The sequence below is a fragment of the Onychostoma macrolepis genome, chromosome 12 (genome assembly GCF_012432095.1).
Source record: "Onychostoma macrolepis isolate SWU-2019 chromosome 12, ASM1243209v1, whole genome shotgun sequence".
NCBI lineage: Eukaryota > Metazoa > Chordata > Actinopteri > Cypriniformes > Cyprinidae > Onychostoma > Onychostoma macrolepis.
The window spans coordinates 1,933,632-1,947,500 of NC_081166.1; the positions used below are offsets into that span (position 1 = coordinate 1,933,632).

The 13,869-nt window shown below is 34.4% G+C and overlaps 1 protein-coding gene across 5 annotated transcripts in view; it reads right to left on the reverse strand.

The window, feature by feature from the left end:
- Positions 1-1,157: 1,157 nt before the first annotated feature.
- The window catches only part of LOC131550889 (sialoadhesin-like), a 12,927-nt gene continuing 215 nt past the window's right edge, over positions 1,158-13,869 (reverse strand). The window contains exons 2-7 of one of the 5 annotated variants that reach the window (XR_009273647.1): positions 12,483-12,863; positions 12,051-12,338; positions 11,807-11,936; positions 11,643-11,679; positions 3,753-4,033; positions 1,158-1,325 (exon numbers count right to left, since the gene is read on the reverse strand). Coding sequence is in view for 4 of the 5 variants with exons in the window: in XM_058793389.1 (XP_058649372.1) it covers positions 11,466-11,679; positions 11,807-11,936; positions 12,051-12,338; positions 12,483-12,825 (975 nt within the window). In the remaining variant the exon portion in view is untranslated. Of the gene's footprint in view, positions 1,326-3,666; positions 4,034-6,881; positions 11,708-11,806; positions 11,937-12,050; positions 12,339-12,482; positions 12,864-13,869 lie in introns of those variants that run through there. The other 4 variants (XM_058793390.1, XM_058793391.1, XM_058793389.1 and 1 more) reach the window with 4 other exon arrangements.

Here is a 13,869-nt window from a genome sequence, read left to right on the forward strand (position 1 = left end):
CGAATTTGACCTCCAAACCACTTTTTACAAATTACAAACCACTACTTTCATGTTGCTCAACAGACTCTCACTAGATGAAAACACAAAGAAAGAATGAAAGTATCAAACCCTCACTGAGTCTCTGCAGCTCTCAGGCATCATATCATGTTCTTGATCCAGTCTCTTGGGTTTCATTTCCAAAGTATCCAGTTTAAAACCAGTGTCCTTTCATTTCCTCCAGCCTATTTTAAGAGAAACAAAGTTGATACTTGTGTAAACTCCACTAAATATCATGAGCTTTGTAAGAGCAACATCTGAGCAAAACATGTTCCTCTGGGAAAATGCCAAATTTTTATCTATTTGATCCAGTTTTAGTAAATTATTTTTGCACATCATATATTTTACACTGTATATATATATATATATATATATATATATATATATATACTACGATTAATCGCATCAAAATAAAAGTTTTGTTTACATAATATATGAGTGTGTACTGTGTATATTTATTATGTATATGTAAATACAAACACATGAATGTATATATTTAAGAAAAATAGGCTATGTTTATATATTAAATATATTTATATATAATATAAAATATAATGATATAAATATATAACTGTATATACATGTTCATATTTTCAAAATATATACTATTTATTTATTATGCATATATAAATACACACATACACACAGTACACATTAATATAGTATGTAAACAAAACTTTTATTTTGGATGCGATTAATCATTTGACAGCACTATATATATATAAATATATATATTCAATCTGGTAACATGAGGAGCTCGGACTCCAGATAAAAAAGAGTTATTAAGTGAGCTGTAAATATTCTCCTGTCTCCACGTCTGCCGATGACTAACCAGCTCTGTGTTTGACATTATTATTCATTCTCACATAGAGACAAAGTGTTAACAGCATAAATCTCCCTTGACATTCACTTCAAAGAGCACATGAGGATTTACCGACGCCAACAACCTCTCAACCCATCCGCCTCGGCGGAGACCAACTAAACCTCTCTAACAGCATTAACAATACCGGGATGTCCGAAATAAAGAGCCTGTGATGAAATATCCATAAGCGTTTGAGGAAAATGACCATCATCGCTCCTGACACAGAGTTTGAGTTGTGCTTCTCACGGGTGTGTTTCTCCCAGGAGTCCGTCTGTCAAAGGTCATGCATCTCCATCCATGTCTCCTTCCAGTCTCTGGAGTCTTTGTTTACTGCTGCCATGAAAACACGTGGCAGATGAGGTCAAAAGGTCACAGTGACACCATCACTGGCTCCTGCTGGTCATATGGAAGGTGGACGGGGCCAAAACTGTTTAAAAGGAATTTGTAAAATTATATATATATATATATATATGTTTTATAATAAATATTACTACAGGGTTAAACTCTGTATTCTCTCAACCCTCAGATAAGTGAATCACACACCTTTCTGAAATGACCATATGGAAAGCAGATGAGGCCACATGTGAAACATATGAACTTGACCATGTCAACACACACTGTCTGCATTAACGCGTCAATTTTGAACATGTTTCTTTTGTATGTGTAGACAAGCACATTCTGGCCTTGTTAAGACATCAGTTCTCGCCACGTTTCTTTAGTGCGTGTAAAGATGCAAAATTTTACTGTGTTAAGACGACAAATTTTAATGCGTCTCTCAGCGCACACATTCTGGCTGTGTCTGAACGTACAATATACTTTAAAGCAATTTTACCCACATATTAATCTTTGCTTTAGTTTATCGTGGCATTGCTTTACTAATACGTGTTGCTAGAGTAAATTAATTTATTTTACAGTGTGTCTGTATATATATATATATATATATATATATATACAGTATATATATATATATATGTATATAAGTGTATATGTGTGTGTGTGTGTGTGTGTATATATATATATATATATATATATATATATATATAAATATACACAGTACACACACACACACACACACATATACATATATATATACAGTGGTGTGAAAAAGTGTTGGCCCCCTTCCTGATTTTTAAATTCTTTGCATATTTGTCACACTTAAACGATTCAGATCATCAAACAAATTTTAATATTACATAAAGATAATGCAAGTAAATACAAAATGCAGTTTTTAAATGATGATTTCATTTATTAAGGGAAAAAAGCTGTCCAAACCTACCTGGCCCTACGTGAAAAATTAATTTCCCCCTCCTATTAAATCATGAAAGAACTGTGATTAACCACAGTATTTTAGAAAGCTGAGTTAAGTTTCACTAGCCTCACCCAGGCCTGATTACTGCCAGACCTGTTGAATCAAGAAATCACGTAAATAGATCCTGTCTGACAAAGTGAAGCATGTTTAAAGAGCAACACATCATTCTGCGATTTTAAGAAATTCATAAACAGATGAGAAACAAAATAGTTTACATGTATCAGTCTGGAAAGGGTTATAAAGCCATTTCTAAGGCTTTGGGACTCCAGCAAACCATGGTCAGAGCCATTATCCACAAATGGAGAAAACTTGGAACAGTGGTGAACCTTCCCAGGAGTGGCCGGCCTACCAAAATTACTCCAAGAGCACAAAGACGAATCATCCAGGAGGTCATAAATGAACCCAGAACAACATCTAAAGAACTGATTCAAGAATAAGAAAGAGACTGGGCAGAAACAGCATCCATGGGAGAGTTCCAAGGCAAAAGCCATTGCTGACCAAAAAGAGCACAAAGGCTCGTCTCACATTTGCCAAAAAATATCTTGATTATCCCCAAGACTTTTGGGAAAATATTCTGTGGACTGATGCGACAAATGTTGAACTTTTTGGAAGGTGTGTGTCGCGTTACATCTGGCGTAAAACCAGCACAGCATTTCATAAAAAGAAGATCATAGCAACAGTCAAACATGGTGGTGGTAGTGTGATGGTCTGGGGCTGCTTTGCAGCTTCAGAACCAGGATGACTTGCCATAATTGATGGAACCATGAATTCTGCTCTCTATCAGAAAATCCTGAAGGAGAATGTCCGGCCATCAGTTTGTGACCTCAAGCTCAAGTGCACTTGGGTTCTGCAGCAGGACAATGATCTCAAACACAGCAGCAAGTCCACCTCTGAATGTCTCAAGAAAAACAAAATGAAGGTTTTGGAGCAGCCAAGTCAAAGTCTGGACTTAAATCCAATTGAAATGCTGTGGCATGACCTTAAACAGTCCATTCATGCTCGAAAACCCTCCAATGTGGCTGAATTAAAACAATTGTGCAGAGAAGAGTGGGCCAAAATTCCTCCACAGCGCTGTAACAGACTCATTGCTAGTTATCACAAACGCTTGATTGCAGTTGTTGCTGCTAAGGGCGGCACAACCAGTTATTAGGTTTAGGGGGCAAGCACTTTTTCACACAGGGGGTTTGGATTTTGTTTTCCCTTCATAATAAAAAACTTCATTTAAAAACTGCATGTTGTGTTTACTTGTGTTATCTTTAATATTTAAATTTGTTTGATGATCTGAAACATTAAAGTGTGACAAACATGCAAAAAAATAAAACATCAGGAAGGGGGCCAACACTTTTTCACACCACTGTATATATATAGTTTAATTGTGAATTGAGCATTCTTTGCCGTATCTGTTTCTGATGTTTATTTATTATGCATAAGCTTAGAAATGCAGCAGATATGGAAAGATGACATTACTCATGTTCCGTCAAGGCAGATTTGTATGCTGTTGTAATATCTGCATATGATCATAAGCAGTTATGAACACACACATACTTGTGTTGTGATCGGATGTGAATAACTCTGCTTTGATCAGCTACAGTCTCGCTCTTCCTTCCTTCACATCTGCCGCGATTCGGCAGGAGAGATTTGCTCTCTTTGATTTCTGTGGGATCAGGGTGAGATGTTGGTGTTGAAAAGCTTTTAGCAGCCCGTCTCCCTGAAGAACACAGAGCTCATCATGGAGCCGCGGCTGACAGATGGGCTGCGTGTGAAGAGTGTGAGATCTCCTGTCTCAGGAGCTGAAGACTTCGACAGGAACCACAGGAGACGAGCACCTGACAGACACACCGCCAAAGAGAAAAACGCTCACAATCAGTCCTGTTTTACAGTTAAAACATCAAAACATCTGCGAGAGAAGCAAAATAGCGCCAGATAATAAATAATTTTTCTACTGGCAAACTTAATTTTTTCTTGTTCCATGCAAGATGTAGATGAGTTTGTTTCTTCATCAGATTTGGAGGAATGTCTCAGCAATGGATGCTCTGCAGTGAATGGGTGCCGTCAGAATGAGAGTCCAAACATCTGATAAAAACATCACAATAATCCACACCACTCCAGTCCATCAGTTAACATCTGGAGAAGACAAAAGCTGAAACAAATCCAACATTAAGATGTTTTTAACTTCAAACCATCGCTTCCGGTGAAAATCCATAATCCATAATAATGCTTCGTCCAGTGAAAAAGTGTTCTGGTCTGAATCAGGAGAGAAATCTGCACAGATCAAGCACCATTTACAGTCCAAAATAGCTCTAAATAAAAATGGGGTATTTTGATGTGAGAGACAACAGGAGATGGCCTTTTTCACTGGAGGAAACGTTATTATGGATTATGGACTCGTATTTTAGTTAAAACATCTTAATGATGGTTTTGCTTTTTACAAACACGCTTTGTCTTCTCCAGATGTTAACTGATGGACTGGAGTGGTGTGGATTATTGTGATGTTTTTATCAGCAGTTTGGACTCTCATTCTGACGGCACCCATTCACTGCAGAGCATCCATTGCTGAGACACTGATGCAATGCTACATTTCTCCAAATCTGATGAAGAAACAAACTCATCCTAATCTTGGATGACCTGAGGGTGAGCACATTTTCACTTGTGGGTGAATTATTCCTTTAAGCATAAACCAAAGTATAAGCATAAACCACACTAAATGCTGTTAGATTTATATTTAAACAATTATTAGAACAACAAACTAATGACAGTAAATCCAGAGCTTCAGTCTGTATTACTGACTTGCTGAATGTGAATTTTCAGCAATTACAGAAAAAGTCTCTTTCAGTCCCTGGGTGACCAATAAACCTGATCGGTTTTTATTTGCACAAATAAAATCAGTCTCCAGAGGTGTGTGGCTGCTGTTTTCTCCATAGCTTCATTAAGCCGTGTGTTTGAGGAGACGTAGGCCTGTGCTGAAAAGGTGTATGAGCTCCATTATGAAGCGGTTTTCCATGTTTGTGCATCTCTGATCAGCAGGAGCTTTGTTTTGCAGCTAAACAGGAACCGTACAAGATCATTGTAGCTTGTTCAGGAGAAGCAATGTGGAACTAACAATTTAGGCATATATATCCAGAACAGAGAGTGTGGAACACAACAGACTTTCAGTATGCAAAATATTGGGAAGAGATCATTTTGTAAATGAATTTGAAATGTTCTTGTTTTTCAGTCATGCTAATTAATCATTTTCAACCTTTGAGAGACATTTTAAATATTTAGTAATAAATATACAATATTAGAAATACAGTTTAATTTGCAAATATACATTTAAATGAATCAAAAAAAATTATTTTATATTATTTATTAAATTTTAAAAAAATATTTAGCATTTGAAGTTAATTAGAATTTTTGTACATTTTTTATTTATTCATTGCAATTTTTGACATGAGATACTATCATAGCACTGAATCAGACAAAACAAATGTTTTAAAGACACACAAACCAACTAATATAACACAAAACATATATATAACATGAAACAGAATTCATCAAATCCCTCCAAAATGACGTCATTAAGCAACTTGCTTTTGTTAGTTAAAAGGATTTTAATTTAAAAAAAATTAACAGAATGGAAAGTGATATTGAGAAAACCTATTAACTGATTATCAATTAGAAAAATATTTCCAAGAAAACATATTTTGTTTGAAACAATTTGATTAAAGAAATAATGAAGAAATACCTGGAATATTTCTAAATGAACGGCTGTTTTTTCATGTTACAAGTTGCAGAAGTGCAGCAGAGAGATATGACAAAAACAGACATCCACTAAAACAAAGTAGCGAAATGTTTTAAAATTCATGCCAAAAATAAAAATGGCGATTTCCAACATGCACAACATTCTTCACAACAGTTTTTTAACTGCATGTGTGTTTGACATGCTTTTCAACAGCTAGTTTTGTTTACATCTCTAACTTTCTCTCTCACAGCTTCACTGCTCTCTAACTCCGCGTCCTGTTATCCACAGAGACAGGTTTTGCTGTGTTCAGTTTAATTACGGTTGGCCCTCGTTAGACTAATTGAGTTGCCGTTCTCTTAAGGGTAATAGCAGGTCATGAGCAGTTTTCTCTCGGGTGCTGCATTGCATCTTCAGACAGCAAAACACTTATTTAGACAGTCAGCAGTAACGTGCCGTGCAGGATTGGCTCATTGTTTGTTAGCGTTGGCAAAATGAACCACTGGAGTATAACTGCAGAGATTGTCGAAAACACTTTCATATGCTTTATTGGATTTTAAAGCATTTATAAATAGTATGCATAATAGAAGGAACAGGTGCAAAACTACAATGTGATTCATAAGGATGGAGCTTTTTATCTAGCAATTCTGACTTTTTTTTGTAGAATTGAAAGTTTATATCTTGCAATTCTTAGTTTTTTGTACAATTGAAAGTTTATATCTTGCAATAATTTTTTTTTTTTTTTACAAAAATAGATTTTTTATATATAAACTTGCAATTCTTAGTTTATATCTCGCAAATTCTTAATTTTTTAATACATTAAAAAAAAAAAAAATTTGCTTAAAGTTCTTAGTTTATATATCGCAATTCCGATTTTTAAAAATTCAGAGTGCATATCTCGCAATCCTTAGTTTATATCTTGCAATTCTGACTTTTTTAGAGTTGCACGTTTGTCTCAACAAATTCACAATTCTTAATTATTTTTACAAAAATAAATAAACTTTATAAACTTGCAATTCTTAATTTATATCTTGCAGTTCTGAGCTTATATCTCGCAAATTCTTATTTTTAATAATTACATTTTTATAAATTTGTAATTCTTAGTTTATATCTTGCAAGTTTGTCTCACAATTCTTATATTTTGTTTTGTAGAATTGTCAGAATATCTTGCAAATATGAGTGTATATCTCGCAATTCTTAGTTTATCTAGCAATTCTGACGTTTTTAGAATTGCGAGTTTATATCTCGCAATTCAATTTTTTTGTACAATTGCAAGTTTATATTTCGCAATTCTTAATTTTTTTTACCAATTTTCTTTTTATAAGCTTGCAATTCTCGCAAATTCTTAATTTTTTTAATACATTTTTAAAATAAATTTGCTTAAAGTTCTTAGTTTAAATATCGCAATTCTGATTTTTTTTATTGCAAGTGCATTTCTCACAATTCTTAGTTTATATCTTGCAATTCTGCCTTTTTTATTTTTTTTAGAGTCGCACATTTGTCTCACAATTGTTAATTTTGTTTTGTAGAATTGTGAGTTTATGCAGTATCTCGCAATTCTTAATTTTTTTTTACCAACATTTTTTTTTTTATAAACTTGCAATTCTTAGTTTATATCTTGCAATTCCGACTTTTTTAAATTGCGAGTTTATATTTTGCAATTCTGAGCTTATATCTCGCAAGTTCTTATTTTTAATAATTACATTTTTTTTTATTTGCAATTCTTAGTTTATATATCACAATTCCGATTTTTTTAAATTGCGAATGTATATATCACAATTCTTAGTTTATATCTTGCAATTCTGACTTTTTTAGAATTGCAAGTTTGTCTCACAATTCTTAATTTTGTTTTGTAGAATTACCAGTTTATATCTTGCAAATATGAGTGTATATCTCGCAATTCTTAGTTTATCTAGCAATTGTGATATTTTTTAGAATTGCGAGTTTATATCTCGCAATTGTGACTTTTTTAGAATTGAACGTTTATATCTCGCAATTCTTAATTTTTTTTTCATAATTTTTTTTTATAAACTTGCAATTCTTAGTTTATATCTTGCAATTTTACTTTGTTTTAGAATTACAAGTTTATATCTCACAATTCTTGATGTTTTTTTTTTTTGTGGAAAACTCAATTCTGAGTTTATTTCTCACTATTTTCTCAGAACTGCAAGAAAAAAGGTCTGAATTTTGACACAAGTCAAAATTATATATATATTTGTATGTCTGTTTTATGTAATATATTGTTATGCATGTTTTATGTAATACATATTTTTTATTCCATGTTGGAATCAAGCTTCCGTAAACTAATTTAGTTAACTAATGTTAACAAATGGAAACAGACAGACAGACAAACGTTTGTGTCTCAATCTCCACAGTCGCCTGCCAGTAGGAGTCACTGAAAACACATCTACTACATGTTGACTATGATACAGCTGAGAATGGCTAACTTCTATTGGATTATAATAAATGCACACAACAGTTGCAATATGTAAAGTGCCTCTGCTCAAACTTTGCTCATCTATGACCAGAACTCAACTAGCAGCAAAATGAAAAGTATCCTTGTTTCAGAAACCACTTAAAATCACTTAAAGATCACGGAAACAAAAGGAAGGTAAAAGCACGAGAAATCTGCATTATCTAATGGATAATTTAGGCACTAATAGTTTAAGGGGCATTATCAGGAGCGATACGTTCGCTCCGGAAGTGCATCATCTCTCCCGGGCCTCATTATCTCAGCCGCTCCATCAGGAACACCATCTTTGATCTCTCACTTACAAACACCAACCCTCTCACGCCCTTCCACATTCTCTGCTAAGATAATTAGCGCTAATTAAAAGGTTTCCAGCGTGACCGTGTGCGTTTCTGTCTCCTGAATGATCCTGCAGGTGTTTACTAGCACAACTTTTGTTCTTTTTGTTCCTTCTGAGACCTTTTATTAAAATTTATGCACTGCTTTGTTCATTTATGTACAAAGCGGTGCAAATAATGTTAAACAAAAGCTGGATGTTGAGTCATTTTAATAAACCATCTGGGCCAAGGGACTCCAAACAAAACATTTGAATAGCTCCAAATATACTTGTCAGGAAGCATAAATCCGATGCTTTAATGTTATTTGATAATATGCATTAAATGTCCATGTTTAGAGTCTCAAAGACCCCAAGTACATGCATGCTGTGTCAATAGCAACCAATAAAATAAAGCAAAGCCTGCACATTAAAAAAATCACTTCATAAAGTTAATCAGACAAACTCCAAACATGTTTCAAGCTTGAACAGACACGCTAATTAAATCGATTCGAGGGTTGATTTCATTGTCCTCCGCTCTCAATGTGAGAAAATACATGGTGTTTTCATCAAAAATGAAGGTTGTGAGTTCTGAAAAGTTTTTCATGAAGGGCAACAATCAGTGTTTGTTTATGAGCCTCATGTGTGTATGAGTATAATGGAGATTGGGTTTAGTTTTCACACATGAGCGATACATCTGGTTACTATATGAAACTTATGTTGTAGATCTGGTTATCCTGTTTCAAACATTTCATTTAGATGGCGATACTTACATAGTAAGATGGCGATATTTACATTACTTAGTAAAAGTAATTGGATTAAATCACAAGCAAATATAATAAAAAAAGAACAGACGTTTAACGTACATTACATTTTTACAATTTTGTCAATAAAATATGCGAGAAATATGTCTGAATGTTTGTGAAAAAAGTATTTTTTAAGATCTGTTGGAAAACGTGACTGTGTTACAACTGATATTCAAAGACATATGACATACAGTGGGTCTAAAGCCGCTAAAGCACTCTTGAGGGATAGTTGTGGACCCCCCCCCCGGGACTCAATGTCACTTTTCCCCTCACTAGCGACGCCTCAACCTGCAAATAATGCACATTCCTTTATGGTTATACAAAATCATTTTAAGTCATTTCAATCTACTGACGTCACAATAGATTTATGAAAGTATATGCTATACATCTTATTTTGAGCATTGCTTAATTTTTATTTCAGTTCTGCATAATCAAAAAGATAAAAACTGTGTTGAACCTTGTTTTGTTCATTACGATTAGAGTGACTTAATCCATATTGGTAAGATTCATAATCGTAACCTGTAATGGAATATTTTGAGATTAAACTGAGAGCCAGAGGTCAGTCAATAAAATATTAATTTAATTAATGAATTAATAAAATATTAATTAATTAATAAAGTATGAATATTTATTATTGAATCTGAGTGTGTTTTCCAATGTTTAATGTAATATTAGAGATAAATAATAAACGCACTGAGTGCAGGGTTCCCACACCTTGGTTAACTTCAAATTCAAGGACTTTCCAGGTCCAATACCCTCAAATTCAAGGACTTAATGTGGGGACACAGTTCAAGTGAGAGCAAGGTTACATCATGTCACCTTGTAAGATACATTGTTACAGTTTTCATGTCTCAAACACAACTATGCAAAAAAGCTTTTTTTTTTTTTTGTCCATATGACAGAAATCTGATATTCTATTTGTCGTATTTCTGTTTTGCATAAAACTGAATAATACTTTGTACATACTATACTGTATTCTAAAATGATCTGATATTAACTTTTGCATGGATTTTATTGAAAAGAGCTTAGGCTCATGTAACCAGAAGTTTTAAGATATATGAATATTCTTAAGTTTTTCTTGCCTCATGGCTTTTCATTATTTTAACAAGCAAAGCAATACAACATTACATCCTTTGGATCTCTGGCAAGCCATTCTTTGTAATCTTCTTTGGTGAGCCAAATATCTTGAAACTTGCATTTTCCAGGCATCACGTTTCAGTGGTTTCAGCCTATTTTTGCAATGTTTCACGGTGTCTCTGTGAAACGCTGAGGTACCATCTTAGTAGTTTCGTGTGCGTGTGAACGTCATGGCAACGAACAACACAAAGTACCTCACATAGGAAACACTTAACGTAACGCATAAATGTGCATAACTAACGTAAATCAAGCAAGCTAGTATGCATATGCCACAAAGTGTTGGCGAAATTAGCGGACCGGAGGGAATAATATGGAATTTTCAAGGACCTGTATCTATGTTTGTTTATTTTCAAAAACTTTCCAGGGCCTTGAAAATTTTTAATCAGATTCACAAATTTTCAAGGATTTCAAGGACCCGTGGGAACCCTGTGAGTGGGATTTTGGCTCACCGAGGTGCATGGTAAAAAAAAAAAAAAAATAAAACAAATACGGCAACAGTTAGCTAAAGGTCTTCAAGCAGCATTGGGACTTTTATTTTGACACTCTACTTATAAAGTTAATGCTGCTTTATGTGCTACCAGAATGGAGTTTAAACAATGAACTGATTTCAAGTGAATAATGACTGTTTACTATTGTCTTTTTAGTGCTGCTTTACAGCAGAATTGAATATTGTTTGCATCATTGAATCACTATTTTCTTGTCTGTCACTGTAGAGCTGCTTTGAAATGATCTGTATTATATAAAGCGCTATAGAAATAAAGGTGAAGTGACTTGACATGAGTTTCTTAGTCAGAAATTGGACCAGAACAACCTCTCAAGTCATATTTACAATTGGGAAACTTAATTTGGAGGGCCGAGTTTCCGTGTTGGACATGCCATAAACTGTAAATATGGAGGAGATAACTATTAAGAAAACTATTATTGCAAGTGTTGAATTAACAAAACACAGTATTGTCAACTTAATGAAAAGAAGTGAACATGTCATACATACCCTCTGTTCAGATCCTTGCACATCACCAGGGGTCTGTCTAAAATCAATAATGACAATGTGAGGAACTAAAATGCTCAATAAAGAGAAATGCAAAGATTTCAGACAATGACGAATAAGTATTAGCTTGAAACAAACCACACACACACACACACACACACACACACCGGTGTCGACTCTTGTATATGATGACACCAGCAAGTATGCAAGCAAGGATGCACACAAGCGAGGGCACTAGGATGTAAAGCCAATCAGGCTTAAGTGGAACGGGTACGTCTGTTTCTTCATCGCCAGGGGCTAAAAGGATTAGTCATAATTATTAGTGCAAAACTGAAAGTATCACAAATGATAAAATATAAATATAACACCTACAACAACAGCAAGCATTTCATAACTGCACAGAAAACTTACATTGTGCATTTTTGCTCTTCATAGCTGTAACTGTTATGCCGCCATAATATGTTACAGTACACTCAATAGTCAGGTTTTCTGCATTTGTGACAGATGTGCGTGTCAGACTGAATTTCCACAGGCCGTCTTCAATATGCTCACTGTCTGTTTCATCAGATCCTTCAATATTGTTGAGAGTGATGTTCGGTTTGCTGTATGGACACTTGTGTAAAGTCGAACACACTACAGTGATGGTGTCCCCCATCTGAACACCTCCATAGATCTTGATGCTGGGCTGCGGTGGACTTGCTAAAACAGACAGAAACATCACAGTTAAAGCCCGTTCACATCAAGAATGACAACTATAAAGATAACTGTACACTAGCATCCACACCAATGCATGATAACATTCTGTTTATTATATTACATCTGAACAAAAGAATATTTACATACCGTCAACAAGAATTGTGGAGGTGACGTCATAAAACTTGTAGGTGCGCCAGCTAACGTTTTCAGGGTCAATCCATGCGTATAATGCCTCTCCATGATGGACCTGATCCAGATTTTTGATCAGCAGACTGCAATCCCAACTTGAGTTTCCAAATAAATCAGTTTTTCCTTTGAACTTCTTAATGACATATTTTGGATACAATGGATCGTAAACTAAAGGATAGCCCCAAGAAACCCACTGATACCACACAACTCTACGTGGGTTTTGGGGTGGGTTTGAGCTGTAGTAGTAAGAGCATGGTATAACTAAGCAGGAACCTTTGAAGCCGTGAATGTCTTTTGGCATTCTCACTTCCCATGCCAGCGCATCAAACAACAGCACACCTGTGGGACAATATTTGAGAACATAAATTGCTTTTTTTATTTATTTATTATTATTTATTGTCACTTGCTACACTAATCATAGTTTGCATGAATTCCAGTAGACCTTTCAACTTTTTCAGCTCTCTGTATATATTATAAACATTTATTGAAAAGATACTGGCTACTGTATTGTATAATACATTAGTAAGAATTGTTGGTTAGGGTCTTTGAATATAAACAGATAAATAGTATGAGAACAGTTTACTGTAGTAGGCTAATTTGCCCTGAAAAAAAGATAGGACTTCACTTGAATGTAGTGATTTTAGCAATTAAGTTAAATCTAAACATGCATTCGGGTTAAGGAGTGTCGCTAAGCAGTGAAAGCCACACAAATACAGTTTATGATGATACTGCATTTTGGAAATATTAATTATTGTATTACTAAGTATGTAAACATTATGTCTCACGCCCCCCAAAAAAACTAAAAACAGACACCGTACCTTTGAAAAGTAAATACAGTAACAGCAGTCCTTTCATGTTACTCTAAGTCAATACAAACACAAACATCAAAATTATTGAATTACCAAGTTTTCATAGTCATTTTTTTTATTTTTTATTATTTATTCATTTTTTTGAGCCTGACCATCAGAAGCAACACAAATAAAGTTTAAAAAGTCTTCAGTATTTTTCCAACGCACAGCTAACATACATTTATCATTCTTACCTTCTCAATACCTTTGCACAAACAAGAACGGAGAAAAACGTCGTGACAAAAAGGAAAATAGGCTATTATATTGTTATATATATTTATTTTTTTTATTTTTTTGCAAAGTTCAGCATCAGAGCAAGAAAGTTCAGTTTCCTGTTCTGATGCTCTCTTATTGTTTATGCATATCCAGATTATTCAACAAAGCGATCAATTCTTAATTTGAATATTGCCTAACGCAGGCCTAGACTTTTCAGAGGCGTCATGACTTCAGACCGAAGAGAAAGACTGCGCTAAAAGAACACAAGATGTTGCGCGACG